The sequence below is a fragment of the Garra rufa genome, chromosome 19, assembly GCF_049309525.1.
Source record: "Garra rufa chromosome 19, GarRuf1.0, whole genome shotgun sequence".
Taxonomy (NCBI): Eukaryota; Metazoa; Chordata; class Actinopteri; order Cypriniformes; family Cyprinidae; genus Garra; species Garra rufa.
This window is the reverse complement of record NC_133379.1, coordinates 1186137-1208476: the sequence shown is the minus strand read 5'-3', so window position 1 is coordinate 1208476 and position 22340 is coordinate 1186137. Positions and strand designations below refer to the sequence as shown.

At 39.2% G+C, this 22340-nt stretch overlaps 1 protein-coding gene across 2 annotated transcripts; it reads right to left on the bottom strand.

Moving 5' to 3' along the window:
• Positions 1-11191: 11191 nt before the first annotated feature.
• Positions 11192-21979, bottom strand: LOC141292455 (olfactory receptor 8G17-like). 2 transcript variants are annotated; one of them, XM_073824471.1, is made up of 3 exons: positions 21765-21979; positions 13416-14133; positions 11192-11209 (listed from the first exon to the last, which is right to left on the bottom strand). In XM_073824471.1, the coding sequence occupies exons 1-3, from the start codon at positions 21977-21979 to the stop codon at positions 11192-11194; spliced, it is 951 nt and encodes a 316-aa protein (XP_073680572.1). The 2 variants fall into 2 exon arrangements, with proteins under 2 accessions (XP_073680572.1, XP_073680573.1); XM_073824472.1 differs by lacking the exon at positions 11192-11209 and having other exon boundaries at positions 13401-14133.
• Between the last annotated feature and the right edge of the window lie 361 nt (positions 21980-22340).

Here is a 22340-nt window from a genome sequence, read left to right as displayed (position 1 = left end):
TGAGTAATTTAACATAAAATTGTTTGATAGTGTTAATTTGGAAAGCCAAAACTCTAGCGGGTCCACCAGACCCATGAACACTGGCTGAGTAACAAAAATACAAACACCACACAAGGGTTAATTGTTGTGTAACAGTGATCCAATATATTACTGTTTCTGGTGGGACATGTAACATTCTGTCTGTATTTTGCCAGTTCACGTGAGAGATTTGCTTTATTAAGGTCCCCAAGAATGAATAAAACAGAGTTTGGGTGTTTTTGTTCAGTGTCTGGGATCTGATTAGCGAATTTTTGTAGCGCCAGGCTCATGAGCGATTGCGGTGGAATGTAGACGCTCATGAGAATGAATGAGCAAAACTCTCGTGGCGAACAGAATGGCTTACAGTTAATGAAAAGCGCTTCTAGATCAGAACAGCACATCTTCTTTAACCCTCTAGGGTCCGAGGGTGTTTTGGGGCCCTTAAGAAGTTTTGACATGCCCTGACATTTGTGTTTTTTTCAATATCTTAAAAACACATAAATGGCTGAAGTTTGATTACATTGGGCTACAATACTAAGCAACATGAATGTACATGTTTGTGTTTTTGAGAAAACAACATTTATGCGTGGTTAGTGAAAAACAAAATTTTTGAAGTCACATACAGAACATTTGTTCACAAGACTTTTGAAAATTGGATGTGGTAGGCTAGAATCTTTCAACCAAATGATGTGGAAATCAACTCGTTCACTTGTTCAGAGAAAAAGAAAAAGAAAAGTATAGTTAAACATCTGAAGTTTGTACAGTGCTCTCAGATGAAAAACAGTTTGAAGAGACTCAAGTGAAAGACAGCAGTATTCATCTGTTGAGCAGGATTCAGATCACTAAAAAAAAAACATAAGCAAAACATCTGTGAGCATGTTAATGTCAAGAGCATCTGTTTTATATATATATATATATATATATATATATATATATATACGTATTTGTACTAACGTAAAAAGGACATTTGGTAACACTTTCTATGAAGCCCGCATTTATAATACATTATGAGGGTATTCCTTAAGGCATTATAATGAATACATAATGCATTATAAAAAACCTTATAATATGTTATATCATCTCATTAGTATTCGTAAGAACAGTTTTAATGTATTATAATTTTTACTTATTTGTGGTTATAGCTTTTAAGAGTATGATTACCTTCTCATAGTTATAACGTATTATAAGTCTCATATCTTGCCATGTTACTCATGTCACTTTACTTAAAGCATACAAAGACCACTTATAAGTAATTATAATAATATTTCCCAAAGAACCCTAAGATCAGGCATCAGTTCAGATGAATGTGTAAGATGTATGCTAAATATATGTTAACACTAAATGTGTCAGGGGTGTGTGTAGGACTAGATGAGACGAAAGACAAGAGTAACAATTAACACAATATTTAATATAATAATTCAAGAGGATCAATGCAGGAACAGGCAGGACACACATCACATAACGTTAAAGACCGACAAAAGACTAAACTCTGAACTCTAAACTCTAAAGACAGACTTATAAAGGCAAACTAATTATCAAACACAGGTGACACAGATGACTAATAAGTACAAGGACAGGTGCTAGGAATAATGAGGGCTAAACCAAATGATAACAAAATGACAGGGGGAAGACAAATGGGAAAAACCAATGACAAAACAGACAGAACTGTGACAAAATGTTGACGTTTCCCCCAAAGACAAACTATTTTATTATATTATATTATAAGTAACTTTGCAAGTACGTGAACCTTCTACCTAGCCTAACCTTAACCTAAGTCTACTAATACTCTAAGGAGTGTTAGTTGACATGCAGTTGGAAAGTTTAAGCTTATAGTAAACAGACTAAGTGGACCATCAAAATGAAACGTAATATAATGTAAAAAAGTAAATGTAATATGATATAGTCCATTATAACTGAAGCAGATTTAATATGGCATCCATGGTGTGTTATAAATAATCTTAAAAGTTATAACCTCAAATACTCAAGTATTATAATATATTATAATTGTTGTTATGATTATTCATGAGATGATATAACATATTATAAGGTTTTTTATAATGCATTGTGCATTTATTATAATGCCTTAGAAATACCCTTATAATGTATTATAAATAGGGGCTTCATAGAAAGTGTTACCGGACATTTTATATCTGAGAAACTAATAACAATTGGTTATTATTCGAGACATACATTTATACATTTATTCGAGAACATAGTATTATTAATAAATATGGTCTAAACATACACTCAGTGTAAACACTCATATTGCATCCTATTGTTATAAGTGTAAGATTGTAATAGGGATTAATTACATAATAATTTATAATTTAGCTCAAAGGGAATCGAATATGATTCAATAGGGAATTTGAACAGAATCGCTGTTTTACGGCTGTTCAGAGTCGACGCGCGATTCATTCACAAGCCGTCTAACAGAAACTCTGCAATGGATATTACTATCCAGAATATAGTGAAAACACTATATATAAGCACAGTAGCAAAATCAGCAGTTTAAGACATTAACTTGTAAGCACAAAACACAAGATACTTATCTTTTCTAATACAAATATGATTTTAATGGATAAACCTAACACATACAAACTAAACTAACATAAACACACGCATTCACACAGGTTGCAGAAAGAGAAAGTGAGGAAAGAATGAGTTTAAAGGAATGAAAATATGAAGTCCCAAGTTATAGCAATGTGCATTTGCTTAGACCTGAACAACCATCAATCACTTAATTAACCCTCGTATTGAGTCTCTCAAAGAGGTTATTAAACTTTATATCAAAATGCACCAGTTCAGTAAGATTCTGGAGGTTACTTGCGCGTTGCCTTTGGGAATTCCTTTAGTTGCGTCGCTTCAGAAAGGGGGCTTTCCCGAGGTTGCTGATTGGTTGGTTCTGTGGTCCTTTGTGTGCTTGGGCGTTGGCTGGATATGAGAGTTGCGTGCTGTTGAAGTTGAGGTCAGCGAAGACGTTTAGGTCGGTCGCGGCTTGCACAAACTTAACTAGAAACGAAACTCTCAACGGAAAGAAATAAAAAGGATTAAAGAAAAAGATAGAGGTGTGGTGATCTCCTCATGTTTCCTTGAGGTGAGGAGGCTGGCATGCAGGCCAGGCGGCGTCGAGACGCGGCGGCGCGAAGCACGTGAAGAGCGTTGCAAGGAGTAAGAAAAGTTGCAAGAGATAAGAGAGAGATTTTAGGGCGTCCTGGGTATTTAAGCTCAGCTTTTGGACACATCCCAAAATGGTGTCTTGACCAATTAGAACAATGTCCGAAGTCCGGTGGACTGCTGGTTCCTCCTACCAACCATAAATCACAATGTTATCTTATTAGTCTCGTGATCCCAAATTCCCGCTCTTTGCAGAGATAAATTTGGACATGATTTCTATAACAAGACTATAATACATTTCGCAAAGAATTGAAATACAGGAACATTTTGAGAATGCGATTTCCAACTCAGACATATCAAACATCAATATAAACCATTAAACTATTCAATAGTTATCAAAAAGGACATACACAATGAGTGATTAAAACATAATAGGCAAATGTATGGGTTACATATATGATAGGAAGTTATACATAGAAATGAGGAGTTGCTCCTTAGTTCTTTAGCACATTTTAGGCGCATATGTACATCAATAGACAGTTTTCTGTGCCCTTCTGTGAGGGTCTGTTCTCTAAGCTGGGAGGTCAAAAGTTTAGGGAAGGAATTTCCGTTGTGTCCTGTGTGTGGGGGAAAACCAACCATATCGCTAATGACTTTAATCATGTGATGTTCAAAATGTGCATCTCTTTGACCATTAATCTTGGTTACTTGCTCCAAATTTGACAATCTCCTTATTCGAAGGATTTGATTATGAAGAAGTGTCTTTGTGTTAATTTTGCGAGTTCTTGGTTAGTTAGGTCTGCTTCAGGCTGGCGTTCTGGCGCCAGGCTATCAAACGTCAGATTTATGACGGGCCTCTTGTGGAATGTACGTCTGTAGAAGTGTTCTAACTTCTAATAGACTCTCTTAAATTGTCTGATTCGCGCTGAAATCCTACATAAGATACATTAATAACTAAATAAATAATATGATCTTATAGTCATAAATATAAGCATGCTTCGTATGTTATATAATACAAAGAAACTAGGCTATATTATTACTGTTAAGCGTAAATGTGAACACTATTACCTTTATATCGCATTGTTCTTTATTGTATAGACATCCTGGCATCATGAGGCATTTAGATGCAATAAAATGAATCGAACTTAATGTAACATAATGTTTCACTTGCTGTAGTCAGGAATTATAGTTTGCAAAAAGTCTTAACTGGTAAAAATGTGTACACTTTCTGTCACAGTAACAACTAACAAGTAGGCAAATGAAAGAAAGACTTACTCATGTAAATATCTCCTCTGCTGGATCGCGCTGCATCTCACATTATGTTCCTCCTCTGAAGTAAGTTATTCCTGACAGTGCATCTTCTTCCAGAAAGGACAAGTAGCCCAGATGAACTTGGAAGAAAAGTCTTGCTTCTTTGTTTACCATGATGTGGGCGTCTACATTTGGCGCACCTACAAGCAATTTCCCCGTTGATTCGGTGTAGTGTGCTGTCCGGTATAGCCTTGTTCACCCAGGTTTCTGTGAAAGACAGAGCAACAGAATGTGAGAAATCCTTATTTGTCTGGGAGAGCAGGAGGAGTTTGTCCATTTTGTTGGGTAGAGAGCGGAGATTTGCCAGATGTATGCTAGGCAGCGGCGTTCTGAATCCACGCTGATGAAGCTTCACAAGAGCACCAGCTCGCTTTCCCCACCTGCACATCCTCAACTACATGTGTACATCATGTTCAGCCAAACATCTGAATAATCAAAAACCGGAAGGCAATTTTGTGGTGTGTTCTGTCGAATGTTCAGCAGTTCATCCCTGAAAGACTCCAGTATGTGCCCTTCAGATTTATGTCTATCGCACAAGCCAGTGGCGTAAGTCGGAACAACTTTTCATATGCTATGGGGGCTGCTGCCACTAGAAAAAGTATGTCACACTGGGTGAGGGATGCTATTGCCCTAGCCTATGAGGTGAGCGGTCAAGCTTCACCTCTAGGAGTTAGAGCCCATTTAACCAGAGGGGTTGTATCCTTCATGGCCATAGCAAGAAGTGTGTTGCAGCAGGTGTGTGATGCAGCAGGGTGGTCCTCTTCGCACACATTTGTCAGATTCTATATGGATGTCCATGCTACTCTGGGCTTAAAATACTGCTTTTTGTACATATGGTTTGTCTAATGTAATTGTGATGTCCATGACATGGACATCATGGACATCACTTAAAAGGGCAAAAACGGCCTTTGTTTTGATTCTAGAGAAGGAGAATACTTTTATGTATATGCTAATAGGAACAAGAATACCAATACCACTGCACAAGTGTCTGAACCCCTCAAGGTTGTGTGTGTACAAACATTGGAGAGGTCTCAGACATGACCTTGGCATGTCGATTTAAAGACATGCGAGTCCAGAGTACCATGGATATTCAAACTATAAATCCTGATGACTATGTGCAGGGAGGACCAGCCTGCCACATCACACACTTGCTGCAAGGGGAAACCTTATGATGGGTGGAACCCCCTGGTTGAATAGGCCTTAGGCTCGCTGCCTGCCCCATAAATTGGCTGTAAAAAAAAAACGCGTCTCAGCCTAGGGTCCGAGATATGCCAAAAAAAACAATCGTTGCTACCAATGATTCCACAGCAAAACAAACAGTGTTCCAACCAATCACCGTCAGGGGGTTGGTGTTGTGGACTTTCGCTCTGCCTCCCTCACATCCCTGCACCAGTACGAAAGTCCACAACACCGACCCCCAACACTGATACCTGAAACACTTTCCATGGTTGGGGTGCGTTGGCTTCTTAAGTGGCTTCTTTCTTCCATGTGATAGTCATGTGTCTTTGCATTCATAATAATTAATCAACATTGAGGTCACAAAGACATGGGAAGAATATATCCTACTTCATGACTGAATTATTTTATCATGGAGATCAGCAAAGAAGGGGAGAGATTCTCACTGAGGTCTCTTCTCTTGGCCACCTGACAGGAACCTGTCATCTAGTTTAGAGCACTAGTTTAGGAGCGCTCAGAGGTGGTGCTCTTTATTTCTATTAAATCAAAAGCAAGAGATGAGGTGTCCTCTGAAGAAACGCCACTTCAGGAGCAGGCATTAGGACCTCCTGATCTGACAAGAGCATGAGAGAAAGGGAATGCACAAACCCTATAACCTTAATCCCAGATCCCCCACAATCTCTCCTCCTCAAAGAAAGCAAGATTGAAGTGGAGCATCAGTTTCATGTCTATTTGTAGCCTCTCACGAGCATGCATTTTAACAATGTCAGGTTCAAAGCCAGTGCCCGGTTGCATAAAGCCCCTTAAGTGTAATTTTCTCTTAAGATCACCCTTAAATTTCCCTTACACTTAAGGGTGTTGCATAAAATATCCCTTAAATGTTATTTGAGGGTTTCTTTAGGTGAAACGCCATAAACCCTTAGAGTTTCCCTTAAGTATCCCATAAAACACATTAAGTGTTGCATAAAACCCCTCATCTGTCATTTCCCTAAGTATAACATAAGGTATGGAAAATGTCACCTTAAGTCAGCGGTTCTCAATTCCAGTCCTCGCGCCCCACCGCTCTGCGTATTTTGCATGTCTCTCTTAGTTAACACACCTGATTCAAATAACCAGCTCGTTAGAAGTGAACTCTGTGCAGGAACTGTGTTCCGATTGACATGGTCCCTGCACAGTGTTCATTGCTCCCTACTCCCTGAGCGGGGTAAATCTGCTTACTACACTTCGAAACATTCATTCACATATTTGCGCTATGCCACCGCATGCAGTGTCTTCACACACAGATGAAACTTACTAGAGAAGTATGACATAAATGCATCTGTAAATAAATACATTTTAAATTTACGTCTCGAACGCTTTAATGACCTTCAAATGGAACATATACACTCGCTTCGAACTAATGAATAATGGCGGAATATCCTGTGATGTCCACTTCGAAGGGCAGTAACGATGGAATAGAACAAATGTCTGAAGCGATACGTGAAACACAAAATATGCAGAGTGGTGGGGCGCGAGGACTGGAATTGAGAACCGCTGCCTTAAGTGTTACACAGCAAGCAGATTCAATCCAAAAGTATTATATCAGACACGATCGGCAGCTTTATATGTTAAACAGATTTTAATTTAGGCATTTATTCACAAACTAATTCATCAAATTACATACATAGCTCAAATTTACAAATGTATATTCTTCTATAATATTTTATTCCTGTATTTCCGGTATATTACCTGGAGATTAGTGATGCGTGGGTCGTCTCATAATGGGTTGGGGCAGGTAAAGAAATTGTCACTTTATTTGCGGGGCGGGTTGGGGCAGGTCATTAAAAACAAAATAAAATAAAAAAATCTATGTATGTTGCGTGCAATTCCCTATAGCCTATATTTAATATTTGGGAATATCTATTTTCATATTTTATTAAGTTCTTTAATAAGGTTATCAACACGTCACGACACGCAAGTGCTAAGCAGCTCCCGCTGGCAGCCATGAGCGCTTCAAGCGAGCGCACATTCAGCTCTGCTGGCCTGGTGCTGGAGTCGAGGCGAAATAGATTAAACCCCGGTACAGTGGATGCCATTATTTTTTTGCGCAGCGAACGTAAAAACGCTAAATGAACGCTAAATGAATCTGTTAAATAAAACAAAAGTTTAGTGGTTATTTAGCGTAGGCTGTAAACCTATACACATTTGAAAAAAAAAAAAATGTTTAGCCTAGACGAATACAAACGCTGCTTTGTAAATGTTGAAAATGTTTATCGTAGTGGAGGGTATATGCAGGTATATGGCTTATACCCACTTTATCAGGCGGCTATGCGTATACCTATTTTTAAATCTTCTCTGATGGCTTGCTTTGAAATGTATTTGATGATTAAGCCTGATGCGCCTGCGCCCGAAACAGTACATAATAACGAAAACAATACCTTACAAATAAAAAGAAGCAAATTTTTACGATCAAAAATTCCTTAAACCAGCGAACCCCTGTAAACTTTTCAGTCCAAGGATCCAGTAAACGAATGCGTTCAAATAGAAAGTTCAAAACGAAATTCATAAATGAAGCATAGGATCACTACTGGAGATGACTTGAAAAACACACATAAACCATATATTGTCACAATCGTGTGTTTATTGTGTTTACGTTTCAGCTATGCTGCAGCGATTCATGCTATATTCCATCACAGATACTTCTATGAGTCCGGATTGGACTTTTAGCGCAAGAGCACCCTCCGACTTCGAGTATGAATGAAACATACAAATAACTAGGTGTTTAGCGATACATAAAACGTCATGTCATGCATACGAATATCTTGTCTCTTTGCATTTAAATATAGACGTATTAATATTAGTCCCTTAAAAACTCTACATGGACAGAAGTGATGAGAGATCTTTATTTGTTGTCCAAAAATGAATGAAAGTCTTATGAGTTTGGAAGGAAACAAGGGTGAGTGTAACGACAGGCCAGCAGAGGGAGCCCTTTCTCACACTGACTGTTGCTGCTCCCTCTGATGCCTCTATGGTTACTTCCTGTTTGGCAGCCATTTAAGGAGGGCCATGCCAAACAGGAGGCTGCAAAGTATTGTTTTGCTGTGCGGACTCTACTAAGCGTTTCTCCTGTTTCATTGCCTTGTTTTTGCCACGGTTTTGTTTCATTGTCATAGTCTGTTTTTGCCATTGCCATAGTTTTACCTTGTGTCATTGTTTATTTGTTACTTTTGGACTGCCCTCTCTGGTTTTTGGCCTGTTTTTGTGGATTATGCTATTGTTTGGCCTCTGTCATACTGTTTGCTGGTGTTTGACCCTGCCTGTCTTGACCACGATCTGTAATAAAGCTCGCATTTGGATTTTCCCACGCTGTCGTCGAGTCCTGTGTTACAGAAATACTTCGCCTACCAAAGATCCAGCGGCTTTTCCACTACAGATCGCCATGGATCAAGCAGCTTCTCGCCTCTTCAACCTATGCCAAGGTAACTGGGCTATAGAGGAATATGTGGAGGACTTCTGTAAACTGTGCCACTTGGAAGGGTTTAATGATGTTGCCCTCAAGGACATTTTTCGTTTTGGACTCACTGCAAAAATGTCATGTTTAATGCCGCACCATACTCCTCATTGGACTCTGGAGAAGTATATTGATTATGCACTCCGGTTGGCTGGTTCCCCTTTTACTGTGGGAGTTGTGGATGAGGAGCCCCACAATCCCATAGTACCAACACCACCAGAAAATGTTCACATTCCCACTGTCATGTCTGGTATTGTTCATGTCATGCCTGCCAAGCAACAGCCTACTCACGTCATGTCTGCCAAGCTAAAGCCTGCTCAAGTCACATTTACCAAGCCAAAGCTTTCTCACGTCACATCTGCTAAGCCTGCTACCAAGCCACAGCCTGCTTACGTCACATCTACCAAACCACAACCTACTCATCATGTCTGTCAAGCCACAGCCTCCTCACGCCATGCCTGCTGCTCCAGGGCCTGCTCACACCATGCCTAAGCCAGTTCACAAGATGGCCGCCCTTCCAGAGCCTCTGTACAAGATGGCCGCCTTTCCAGAACCAAGGCAAGGCAAGTTTATTTATATAGCACATTTCATACACAATGGTAATTCAAAGTGCTGTACATAAGAGGAGTTAAAATCACAATAGCATAAAAATCATAGTCATAAAAATTTAAAATAACTTAAAATAACCACTGCACAAGATGGCCGCCACGTCTGAGCCTGTCGCCAAGATTGCCGCCATCCCAAACCCTGTTCATCAGATGGCCGCCGTCCCAAAGTCTGTTCACAAGATGGCCACCATTCCACAGTCTGTTCACAAGATGGCCACCATGCCAGAGCCTGTCGCCAAGATGGCCGCCACCCCAAAGCCTTTTCACAAGATGGCCGCTGACCCAAAGCCTGTTCACCAGATGGCTGCCAGCCCAGAGCATGCACCCAAAACGGCCACTACATCAGCACTTCATCATGTCAACTCTGTTCCAAGGTGGTTGGTGTCTAGCGTGGAGGACCCATTGCTGCTATCGGCTCGAGCAGCTGGTCTCCCTAAACTCACGTCAGCCAAGCCAGCACCTGCTTATGCCACTTCAGTCAAGCTACAGCCTGTTCACGTCATGTCTCCTGCTTCAGAGTCTGCATCTAACATGTCTGCCCTTCCAGATGAGGTTCCTCAGTCAAGTCACGTTACAGCTACTGTTCCTGTCAAGTCAAGTCATGTTACAGCTGCTTTTCCTGCCAAGCCAAGTCACGTTACAGCTGCTGTCCCTGTCTGGTCAAGTCACGTTACAGCTACAGTTCCTGCCAAGTCAAGTCACGTTACAGCTGCTGTTCCTGCAAAGTCAAGCCAAGCTGCAGCTGCTCTAGCAAAGTCAAGCCAAGACGCAGTTGCTCAAGCAAAGTCAAGCCACGTCGCAGCTGTTCCCTCAAAGCCAAGTCCAGTCATAGCTGTTCCCTCAGAGTCAAGCAAAGTCACAGCTGTGCCCCACAAATCAAGCCAAGTCACAGCTGTGCCCCATGAGTCAAGCCAAGTCGCAGCTGTTGTTCCTGAATCAAGTCAAGTTACAGCTGGGTTGTCTATGTTAAGCCAAGCCACAGTTGATCTTCATGAGCCAAGCCAAGTTGCTGCTTCTTGTCCAGAGCCAAGTCACATCTCGCCCGAGTGTCCAGAGCCATGCCATGTCTCGTCTGATCTGCCAGAGCCACGCCCTCTCTTGATTGCCAGTGTAATGGACCCTCCTCTAATGTCAGTGCGGGCTGCAGACATACCAATAGAGCCGACGCTCCCAAGCCAAGCAAGCCACGCAGAGCCGACGCTCCCAAGCCAAGCAAGCCACACAGAGCTGACGCTCCCAAGCCTCACGCCTGCACACTGGGCTGCACACTGCATTCCTCGTCTGTCCATGAGTCTCTTCATGAGTCTCTTCATGAGTCTGCTCCAGAGGCCTTGTCTGTCCACGGGTCTGCTCTGGAGGCCTCATCTGTTCACGTGTCCGATGCGCCAATGCCTCTTATGGAGGCGGCGTCCACGGCGGAACCCCCTGAGGAGGCAGCTCCCACTGCAGATCCTCAAAAGGGGGTTCCATCCTCTTATGAACTCACTATCTGCTCAAACATTGTCAATGTTCCTGTTCTGCCTGCTCCGCCAAGGTCTCCCTGCTCTGCCTGCACCGCCAAGACTCACTGCTCTGCCTGCTCCGCCATGGCTTCCTGCTCTGCCTGCACCGCCAAGGATCCCTGCTCTGCCTGCACCGCCAAGGATCCCTGCTCTGCCTGTTCCGCCATGGCTTCCTGCTCTGCCTACACCGCATAGGCTTCCTGCTCTACCGGCCCCACCATGTACCTTCACGGTCCAGGCCCACCTTTGCTTCATGATCCAGTTCTGCTATTGCTCCATGGCCCAGGTCCTCCAGAGCTTCACTGTCTGCCATCACTCCACGGTCCAGGTCCTCCAGTGTTCCACTGTCTGCCACTGCTTCACGGACCAGGTCCTCCAAGTTTCCACTGTCTGCCACAGCTCCATGGTCCAGGCCCATCTCTGCTTCATGATCTAGGTCTGCCATTGCTCCATGGCCCAGGTCCTCCAGAGCTTCACTGTCTGCCATTGCTCCACGGTCCAGGACCTCCATTGTCTCACTGTCTGCCACTACTCAACGGCCCAGGACTTCCACTGTCTCACCATCTGCCACTGCTTGAATCTGTAACGCCAGGCCAGCAGAGGGAGCCCTTATTCACACTGACTGTTGCTGCTCCCTTTGCTACCTCCATGGTTACTTCCTGTTTGGCAGCCATGTAAGGAGGACCATGCCAAACAGGAGGTTGCGAAGTATTGTTTTGCTGTGCGGACTCTACTAAGCGTTTCTCCTGTTTCATTGCTTTGTTTTTGCCATGGTTTTGTTTTTATTGTCATAGTCTGTTTTTGCCATTGCCATAGTTTTACCTTGTGTCATTGTTTATTTGTTACTTTTGGACTGCCCTCCTGTTTTTGTGGATTACGCTATTGTTTTGCCTTCGTCATACTGTTTGCTGATGTTTGACCCTGCCTGTCTTGACCACGATCTGTAATAAAGCTCGCATTTGGATCTTCCCACGCTGTCATCGAGACCTGTGTTACAGAGAGTAAATAATCGATTTAAGTTTACGTCTCGTCTGGTCCTTCTCTTTCTTATTTGGCTTTCTTTTTAGTTTTCCTTATCCATGTTATTGTTTTCTGTGAAAACTTACACTGCTATCTGCATTAACAAATAATGTGTGCATGGCAACAGTAGATTTTTTTTATGGAAAACTTGCAAAAGCTTTGGTGGAAGAGTGGGGTAACATCTTACAACAACAACTGGCAAATCTGGTGTATTCTATGAGGATGAGATTCACTGTAGTACTTAAAAGCAGCTGGTGGCCACACTAGATACTGACTTCTACTTTTAAAATGGACCCCTTGACTTCCATTTCTGTTTGTGATATGTGAAAATGTTTCAGTTAATGTCTCCTTGTTTCTGAACAATTTATGTAAATATGCAAATATTTACACATCTAAAGAAACCACACACTGTTATTACTGTTCTCTAACTAATTATTTACAGACTCAACCCATTATTCACTTGCTGTATGAGTCTGCTTTAACTCAAGTTACATGATTATGCAGCAACATTTAAAATTTTACTATTATAATTTTTTTTTAAATAAATAATCATGCGGTACCAATGTACAATTAGAATGATGCAAAAGCTAAGCCAATAGAGATGTTCAGGGAAAACACAGTCCATGAAACAGTTTTAGAGGTGTTTAACAGCAGCAGATATTAATAACTTGCTGTGAGGAGAAAAACATGGGGATAACTGAAAAAAGAGACCTAGCATGATCTGGTTTTCTGTGTTTGGTGCAAGTGTAGTGTGTGAGGCTTTTCTTTTAGAACTAATAAGTGGGTAGATAAATATATAAACACATATATACTGATCTGCCAGGGGAATTATGTACCATTTGCTTTAAGCTAAATCATGGAATGTACAAATACAGTCAAAATAGACAATAATATATATTTGTATACATCATTTGAATTAAATGTACAAGTTTACATGTAGTACATCATTGGAATTCAATTGGCTAAATGTCAAAAGATATCAATATATTATAACTAAATTATGTGTAAATGTCATAACAGAAGATTATGATTATTTTGTCAAGAAACGTATGGACTAAATAATTCTCACAGTAGCACTATTGATATTTATATTTTTATAAAGAGAAAATATTAAAATTTATAATACCCTCCCCCATATTTTAGACATTCCTTATAATGAATTCACTTTAGATTAACTTTATTTCTGTACCAAAGTCTTATAAACTTTTGTCTTATTTCTTTGGTTTGTAAACCATACACTAAAGGATTTAGTCCTGGTGGTACTATATGAAACATAATACTAGCTAGTTTTCTGCTTTCAGAGTATTTAGGAAAACGATGGAGAAAAACCATGGTGGCACAGGAAACAAACATGATTATATAAACAGCTATATGGGTGCTACATGTTTTTATGGCTTTGCTGTTGAGTGCTTTGTTTTTGCTGGTTATGCATACACTAGCGATCTTGGTATATGTAATAAATACAGACCCAAGTGAGAAAGTAAAAACAATCACAGTATAAATAATTCCAAACACATTATTAATGACCACACTTTCACAAGAGAGTTTAAACAGTGAGGCATTGTCACAGAAAGGGTTTTCGATTTTAGATCTGCAGCGAGACAGTCGTATAGTGAGACCTAACATAATAGACACTATGAATGCTGACAGCCCCCAGGCTGTTACTGATAGTTTCACTACCATTTTATTGGTCATTATGGCTGTGTATCGCAGCGGATTACATATAGCCACATATCTGTCAAAGGCCATGATCATCAGCACATAGTGGCTTGCTGCTGCAAATATGTGTACAAAATATGCTTGAACAACACACTCCACATATGTCATGTAACGCTCTGAAGCTTCCCTTAAAATGTCTTGTAGTATATGTGGCAACATGACAGTTGTCCCTACACTGTAAACCCCGATAAGTTAAGATAACTCAAAAGTTTTGAGGTAATAAGTTTCCTCAAATTTTTTAAGTTGATAAAATTAATTGTTTTAAGTCAGTTACACTTAAATTCATAGAACAGATTAACTCAAAATTATTTATTTGAATACACTTTTTGTATGTATTTTATAACTCAAAACCTTTAAGTTGATATAATTAATTGTTTTAAGTCAGTTACACTTAAATTCATAGAACAGATTAACTCAAAATTATTTATTTGAATACACTTTTTGTATGTATTTTATAACTCAAAACTTTTAAGTTGGTAAAATTAATTGTTTTAAGTCAGTTACACTTAAATCCACAAAACAGATTAACTCAATTATTGATTTGAAACTTTTCTTCTCTTTTATAACTCAATTTTTATTGATCACAAATTAAAAATACTAAATTTTTGTTATACATTTAAAAATAAATAAAATACTTAATTTGCAATTTTCAAAGAAATTTGACCTCTAAATTAACATTAGCAAAATATTATTCCTTAAACATTAGAAAGGAAGACAATTTCAAACTCCATATATGAACGTTTTATTTTGCAAAAGGCATTTTTTGCAGCATTATAACAGACCTCTGTATACATTAGAATGTAACTGTATGAGACACAACAAATGTAAAGGACAGAGGTGTAGAAAACTAGTGCATCCAGAGATACAGGAAAAACTCTCTAACAAGTAATTTTTTTTTTAAAACTGCAATCTGGGTGCTAGTGGCATTCAGTAACGCAATCCCAGTATTTACTAAGTGAACACAAAATCTGTGTTCTGCAAAATTTCTAAATTTGAGATAATTATAACAACAGACTGTAACAATATTAAAGTCACAACAAGTGAAATAAAAGACAATAAACAGTCTCTTGTGCATCCAGAAAATTTAGACAGCAATCTGGGTGCTAGTGGCTTTCAGTAACGCAATCACAGTAAATACTAACTGAACACAAAATCTGTGTTCTGGAAAATTTCTAAATTTGAGATAAGTATAACAACAGACTGTAACAATATTAGTCACAACAAGTGAAATAAAAGACAATAAACAGTCTCTTGGTCATCCAGAACATTTAGACAGCAATCTGGGTGCTAGTGGCTTTCAGTAACGCAATCCAAGTAAATACTTCAATGAAAATGCAATTCCCCACTTCACTGGGAAATTTAAAATCTTGAGCTCAGTGTTTAATAGGGCAAATACAGTAGTCACAACAACTGAAAAGAACAGAAAATAAATTGTATCGCGCTCGTACATCCATTGCTCTTACTCCTTAATCAGTAGCTCATTTTTTAGACTCAGCAATCTGGGTGTTAGTGGCTTTGAGTCATCCAAACCCAGTAAGACTTTTTGGATGAAGTTAAAGGTGTGGGTCAGCTCTTTGGGGTAGTTGAGATGTAATGCATATATCAAACCAAAAATCAAAAGAAAAGCATCAGCCAACCTGGAAATGTCCCTTAGAACAATGTCACCTTCCAGCACAATAGCAATCCCAGCCGGGTCAAACTGAACAGTGGAACTCGAGTCTCCATTCACCATGCTGACAAGAGCTACAGCTGAATCTGCAATGTCTGGCTCATCCACCTTTTCAGTCTGAAAAGCATTAGAGAACTTCATAAGCATAATCAGATAAATAACATTAAAATTCAAATGATATGTATAACAACCTACATTCCACATCTTGAAAAACACAGAGTCATCTTCGCGCAAGTAGACAGGGAGGGCTCGAAGTGCAGCTGTACGTCTGTTGTTAATATCGCAGTGATCCTGAAAAAAAAAAAAACAGAACTGTCTTAGTGATGCAAGAGAAAAGAATAAAATAAAGATAAAAGTACCGATGAAAGAAGGGAAGAAATTTAAAGCAAAAAAAGTTCAAAGCCAGGTTTAAACAATTACCAGATAGCAGTAAAATACTTGTGCACATTAACCAATTAACTTGTACTATAAATGTAATTAACAAAATTCACCGTAAGATCATAGGCACTACAGATGCTTCTCAGTGCTTCTGCTGCCTTGCCTGTACGGGCAGCCTTCTGCCTGTAAACAGCAATCAGTCGAGGAGTATGGTTGTCCAGCTCTGCATAGAACTTGTTTTTCAAGCTGATATTAGTAATTCTGTGGAATTCTGCAGCAATCTGAAAGCAAGCATTCAAAAACTTAACTTAAAAAAAGTTAAATAAGAAAACAAAAGTAACAGACACACATAAACACACAAAAAATGGAATCTAATAGAACACAACTGAGAAAATTACCTGAGATTCCAAACGAAGTGCAGGCCACTTTTCCAAAAAGTCCTTCACTGGTTGTGATGGGTTATCTACAACGATCTGTTTGCGACGCAGAGCAAATGTACTTTGCATGAGTCTCTCTATCAGCCCAAGACTTCTTTCTGTCTTAGACACTTCCTCAACTATTTGCAATCTTTGTTGTTCCAAGCTTTCAGCACTCTCTCCTTTTGGAAAATTTGGTAGGTAGTTTACCTCAGCTCGACGAGCTCTTTTGATGTTGGAGTGGGGAGACTCACTCTCCGGATTATTTTGGCTTCTCTTCCCCGAGTTAACAGCCACCTCTTCACAGCCAGATCTGCTGAGTTTTGTGCGAAAGTTGCCCATTTTAAACTTTAAACTTGTCTTCCAGCCATACCATCCACATTGACTTCCTGGTTCTGTGAGGCAGGGGTGCTTCGAAATAAGAGCCTCAGCTGCTTTAGCTACTTCTTTGTCACTGGGGTAAGCCTTAAAGCTGTGCATTGCCTTGGCCATATTTTCTAGAATGTCGTGTTTTTGGCCTTTAGTTAATTTTAAGAACTTTCCACTGTTTTGATAGGCCATATTTCCACCATTTAGGCTGTGCTCGACATCATAAGAAAATTGAGGAACTGGGAAGACATCAGGCCAACTCTGCAAGCGTCCTGGGGCATAAGGGAGTATTTCTGTGTGTGAAGTTGCAGTTGACCCGGCATCAGTCTCAGATCTGTGTACTTTCAATACAGCCTTCTCTGGCAGTTCTGAAATGTCTGTTAGAAAGCAGAGTTGCCCCCCAAAGTCTGGGTCTTCATATTGGAGGTTGAAATCAAAATCAAGACGAGGTCTGAATTTCTCTTTAATCACTGTAGTCAACTCTTCTACTGTACTTGGGCGTGTAGAAAGGGTCATCTTGTGGGCGATGTCAGGAGCAATGTAAACTCTCAGTAAAAGTTTCTGGGATTCCGCCATCTAGGAGACAAAAACAACAAGGTAAAAAACAAGTTAAAAATATAGTTTCGAACAAGATGGACTGGACATGAATTTCCAAATAATGTAGAAATCTTACCTTATTGTAAAGGTAGAAATCGCTTTGGCGTCAACAGCAACTTGCCCTCTATGCTGTAGGCAGTAAGGGGGGATGTGTCACTCAAATCTGTTATTGTTTTAACAGATATTTCACCTAAACACAGATTAAAAGCTCTTAGGTGTTCAATATAATGGGACTTGTGCTCCCTGCATAGGAAGGCCACATGATCGTTCACAAGGAGGATTGACTCAGTTTTACAAAACTGAGGTAACCCTGCTTCAAAACCAGCAGGAAAATATTCCCCAGTAGAAATATTTGTCCCATCAATGGTGATTTGAGATGCACAGTATATAGTGTTACTATCAGTCTTCTGTTTAATATACTGTATTGCCACTTCAGGTAGTGTTGAAACTAAAACAGATGTCACAGTTGATGCCTGCAAATGTGGTTTGAAGAACGCTGGCGCACTTAGATGGTAAGCCATCATATGCTGGTGTCTGCTTGCCAGTGTCTTCAGCACATTTTTAAAGTTCTGTGTATCGTGCACAACCCGTTTGAAGAAGCGGTGTTTGCCTTCAAAACGCATGGTCCATAAATGAACAAGAGGTCCAAAACATCTGATCAGCTCTGGATAATGTTCGACGTAGTGATGCTTTGGCCTAAGCTTAAAATCTGGAAATACTTCAAGAAGAATTTGCCTGTGGTCCCTTATTTTACTCTGTAAATACTGAATCATCTCTTCAGTAAATGTTGGAGACAGCACTAACTCCACAATGTCTTTCAATTCCATTAACACTGCCCATGCACTATCTCCCTCTGGTACAACATTGCCAACCATGAATGGAAGTAGCCGAAGTAATGCAGCATTTTCATGACCATTACCACCTATTGTCATTTTTGTGGTATAAGTTTTGGAAATTGGCTTGGGTCTATCAACCTTATCTGTATGCTTATATGGGAATGATTCAATTTTACTGTTCAAATAATCAAGTGTGAAGTGTTTCAGACGAATCATTTTTTGAATGCATAAAGCCAACTCTACTGGCACAATACCTTCAAGGAGGTCATGGAGAATATCAGGGGGGAAACCAGTGATTGGATGAAAATACTGCAGCTTTTGTTTTAAGACACAGTCCCCTTTCACACCACAGTTACTTTCCCCATTTCTACTGGAGACATTCTGGACATGCAGATCATGAGTTACCTTAGTTCTCAGACTGAATTCACCCTCAGCAACGTCATGCGATTGAAACTGGTCTTGAGTTGCCAGACAGAATCTGCACACATACTCTGAACGGAATGACTGTACAAAGCCTGCCAATCCGTGAGCTGCAAGATTATCTGCTGCAACAAAAAGAACAGTGCCTTTAACAGATTGACCAAGAGACTCAATGAACACACCATCTTGTTCTAATGTACATATGTCTTGCATTAAAGGGCCAAGCACACTCTCATAGCCACATTTCTGGACATCAGGAACTTTACACAGCAAAGCTAGCTGTATCACATGCAGAGCTGATCGGTATTTGCTAGGTAAATCAGCAAGTACCCAGTACACCGAACAGAGTTTATGTATTTTCCTCGAAGTACCTAATGGATTTGCAACTTCTATCTCATCGATGTAAATCAGCAGTGGCAATTTAAACTCCTCTGATGCTGATAACAGCTCATTTTCTTGAAAATACAAACCATCTCGATGATTTGTGTATTGACCGGATTGTGAAGAATGTGATTCTTTAATTCTGTCAAGTACATCAGTATGTTTAAACAACAACTGAATCATAGGCAGTATAGGGACATAAACAGCCGTGCGCCCAGGGGCTACAACATACTGAAACGGCATAACCATTGGGTAATTTCTCTCAATAAAGGTTTTTCGTCGCTTATTTGAGGACAATTCTGCTCCTTTAGCAGTTGCACTGACAAAAACATTACTGTCTATAACAACACTAACAATTTCATCAAGAGCAGCTTCACTCACAGTATAGCAATGTCTCTGTAATACGTCATTAACTGCTTCTCTCAGCAGCGGCCTTGACAAAGAAAACAGCTGACACAAATGTTCTACTATTTCCTGTGCAGCTATATCTGACACATGAAGTATAGCCTGCATCTTCAAAAACAGAGAGGCTAAATTGAGTTGTAGTTGCGCTTGTAATTGGCCTGTGTCACACTGTATATCAACAATATCCAAAATGTCTGCATTCTCAGACTGAGTAGGATCCTCAAATGGAGGCTCCGCAGCTGCAGAACAGCCATCATCTTCAGCAACTACATCTTCAAAAAGGTCCAAGCAAGCTGAACTAACATCTACTCCATGGGCCCTGGTTTTGTGAGAATTAAATGAGGAGTAAACATTTGTGGTATACCTGCAGTTTTTATATGGACATGTTACCATTTCATGACTTCTCAAATGCCCTCTTAAATGACCAAAAATATTTTTTTCTGAAAAAGGTTGCTTGAACCCACATAAAGGACATGTGTACACCACCTGGATTTCTTGACATGCGTGCCTCTTATCCTTCTCATTGTGAAATCGTGATACATGAATTTTTAGTGCATTGAATGAAACAAATGTGCAAATGCACGAGTCATAGAGACACGGTAAAGGGCTAACCTTTGAAAAATGGCTATGTTGCAAACCATAATGCCCAAGTAACTGTGCTCGGGTAAGTGAGGAGGAATCACATAACCTGCATTTCCAATCCATCATGAAAAATCATGACAATGAGCCAACCCTGAGCTATGCCAACCTCTAAAATCAGTTGTTATCAGTTTTTAAATGCTGCATACTTTTAGTCTTTACATATGTATTTTCACCCCCAAATTCCAAATTGTTATTTTACTCACATATGCTCTGGTCTCAAAAGTTTTAACCTGTAGAGAAAATAAAAACACAAATTAATAGTGAGGCAGAGACATGTCAAAGTCATACAACAATTTCAGAATTAAAGAACATTGGGCTTCCATTGCAGCTAATTTACTTTTAAGCATTGGATAAAAAAACAAGTAAGATTGAATGAAAGTGGTTTTAATCTTTTTTTTTCTGTTTCAATTTAGGTTCTGTAACCGAAAAGCTTCAATACAAGCAACTGCGATAACCAGCAGTAGGCCTACCACAAATTAATATCCGTGCAATGCGATTGCGAGCATACATCAACTATGTCCTTAAATGGTTAAAATTTAGATCAATCACTCCACAAATAACATCAGGCATAAAGTGTGCCTGATCATTTTAGGTCGTCTATTAGCTTAACGCAAAAATAGTTTCAGTTTGATGACTATATTGTCACATTCTGATGCAGATTACTAGAATAACTTTTTAAAAAGTTTTAAGAAGTACTTACCAGATTATAGCCGCTAAACAAACCGCAGCAAACACAGAAACGATGACGATGATGAACGATATTTCTACAGAACCACGTTGAGGCAACGACTCCTGCATGACATGGCGGGCTTCCAAGTTCAAATCCGAGCGCTCAATTTCAAATGGGAATTATTTTTACTCCGTTGTTATTTTTTACAGTCGTTTGAGTAAAACATGAAATAAACGGACATGGAATGATATGTTGACTCTTTGTTGCGTTTTGTATAGTTTTACCTGGTATGTTATGTTTTTAAAAACAAGCAAATAAAGTGCACCGAGTAGACTCTTCTTTTTCGTTGGCAGATTGGAACGCGATAAAGCTCATTACTGCCACCAAGAGGCAAAAATGAGGCTTTGGTAATTCGTTTTACTTCGTTGTCATTTTTACAGTCATGAAATACATGATATGTCCGTATGTAAACATGAAATAAACGGACATATCATGATGGTCATGTTGACTAGTCTGTTTTGGAGAGTTTTACCTACTATGTTTTAAAAATAGCAAATAAATTGCACTGAGTACACTACAATTTAGATTTATGCATTTCAATTAATAGTAAAATTCCATCAAATTGAATTAAATAACCCATATTTTAATTGAATAACTAAACAATCCCTAATCAATTATTCAATTAAAACATGTAAAGGATCATTAAATTCAATTTGATAGAATTTTACTATTGAAATTTGTATATCTATTAAAAAGGCTTTAGAATGTTTTTGAGTGTAGAGACTCTTCTTTGTTGAATTGGCAGTTTGGAACGCAATAAAGCTTATTACCGCCACCAAGAGGCAAAAATAAGGCTATGGTAATAAGACGACGTCATGTTTTACTTATTTTATTTAAGTTCCTGGAAGTTAAAACGCCCAAATCGTTGAACAAACTTAAAAGTTTTAAGTTGAATGAACTGTTTCACAGTTTTAAGTACAGTTCACTTATTTTTTATAAGTAGGTTATACTGTTCGGGAATACAGTGGAATGTCATTCACTGGCAAGTTGCAAAACAGAAAATGCATAGGATGATGCAGATTTTTGTCTTTTGAGATCAGTATTATAAGTCCAATGTTACATCCCATTGCAAATACATAAACCAACAGAAGCAGAATGAAAATGGGATAAGCAGACTGAGGTGTAACTTTTAGTCCTTCCACGAGGAGAATGTTGTTTGTGAATGTCAGGTTGTCCATTAGTTGCTCTACACAAAACCTGTAAACAGTATCAAGTAGACTTGTCAAATTAATCAATAGCATAGCTTAATAATACATTATATTACTGTATATTAAAACTGTATAATATGATTATACAAAAAAAGTGAAACGTTGTAAGCAGAAAAATCTACAAAAAAAGTGAAACGTTGTAAGCAGAAAAATCTAACTATAACATCATATTTGATAGCATATTCTGTGCTTAATTTTCTTTTAAAGTCTTTAAAAGTGTAAGTAAACTGAAGTCTGTATTTTTTTTGTAAATTACAAGCATTGATTGTGTTCATTTTTCAGTCTGTATTAATTGTATTAAATGTATTATCCACAATGGGGATTTGTTTTC

Bases quoted from the DNA above. Each gene is read 5' to 3' on its own strand.
- LOC141292455 (XM_073824471.1), bottom strand. From the start codon at position 21,979: ATGGACAACCTGACATTCACAAACAACATTCTCCTCGTGGAAGGACTA. The intron at 14,134-21,764 runs GTATTCCCGAAC...CGGGGTTTACAG, and splicing joins CCAGTGAATGACATTCCACT to TGTAGGGACAACTGTCATGT.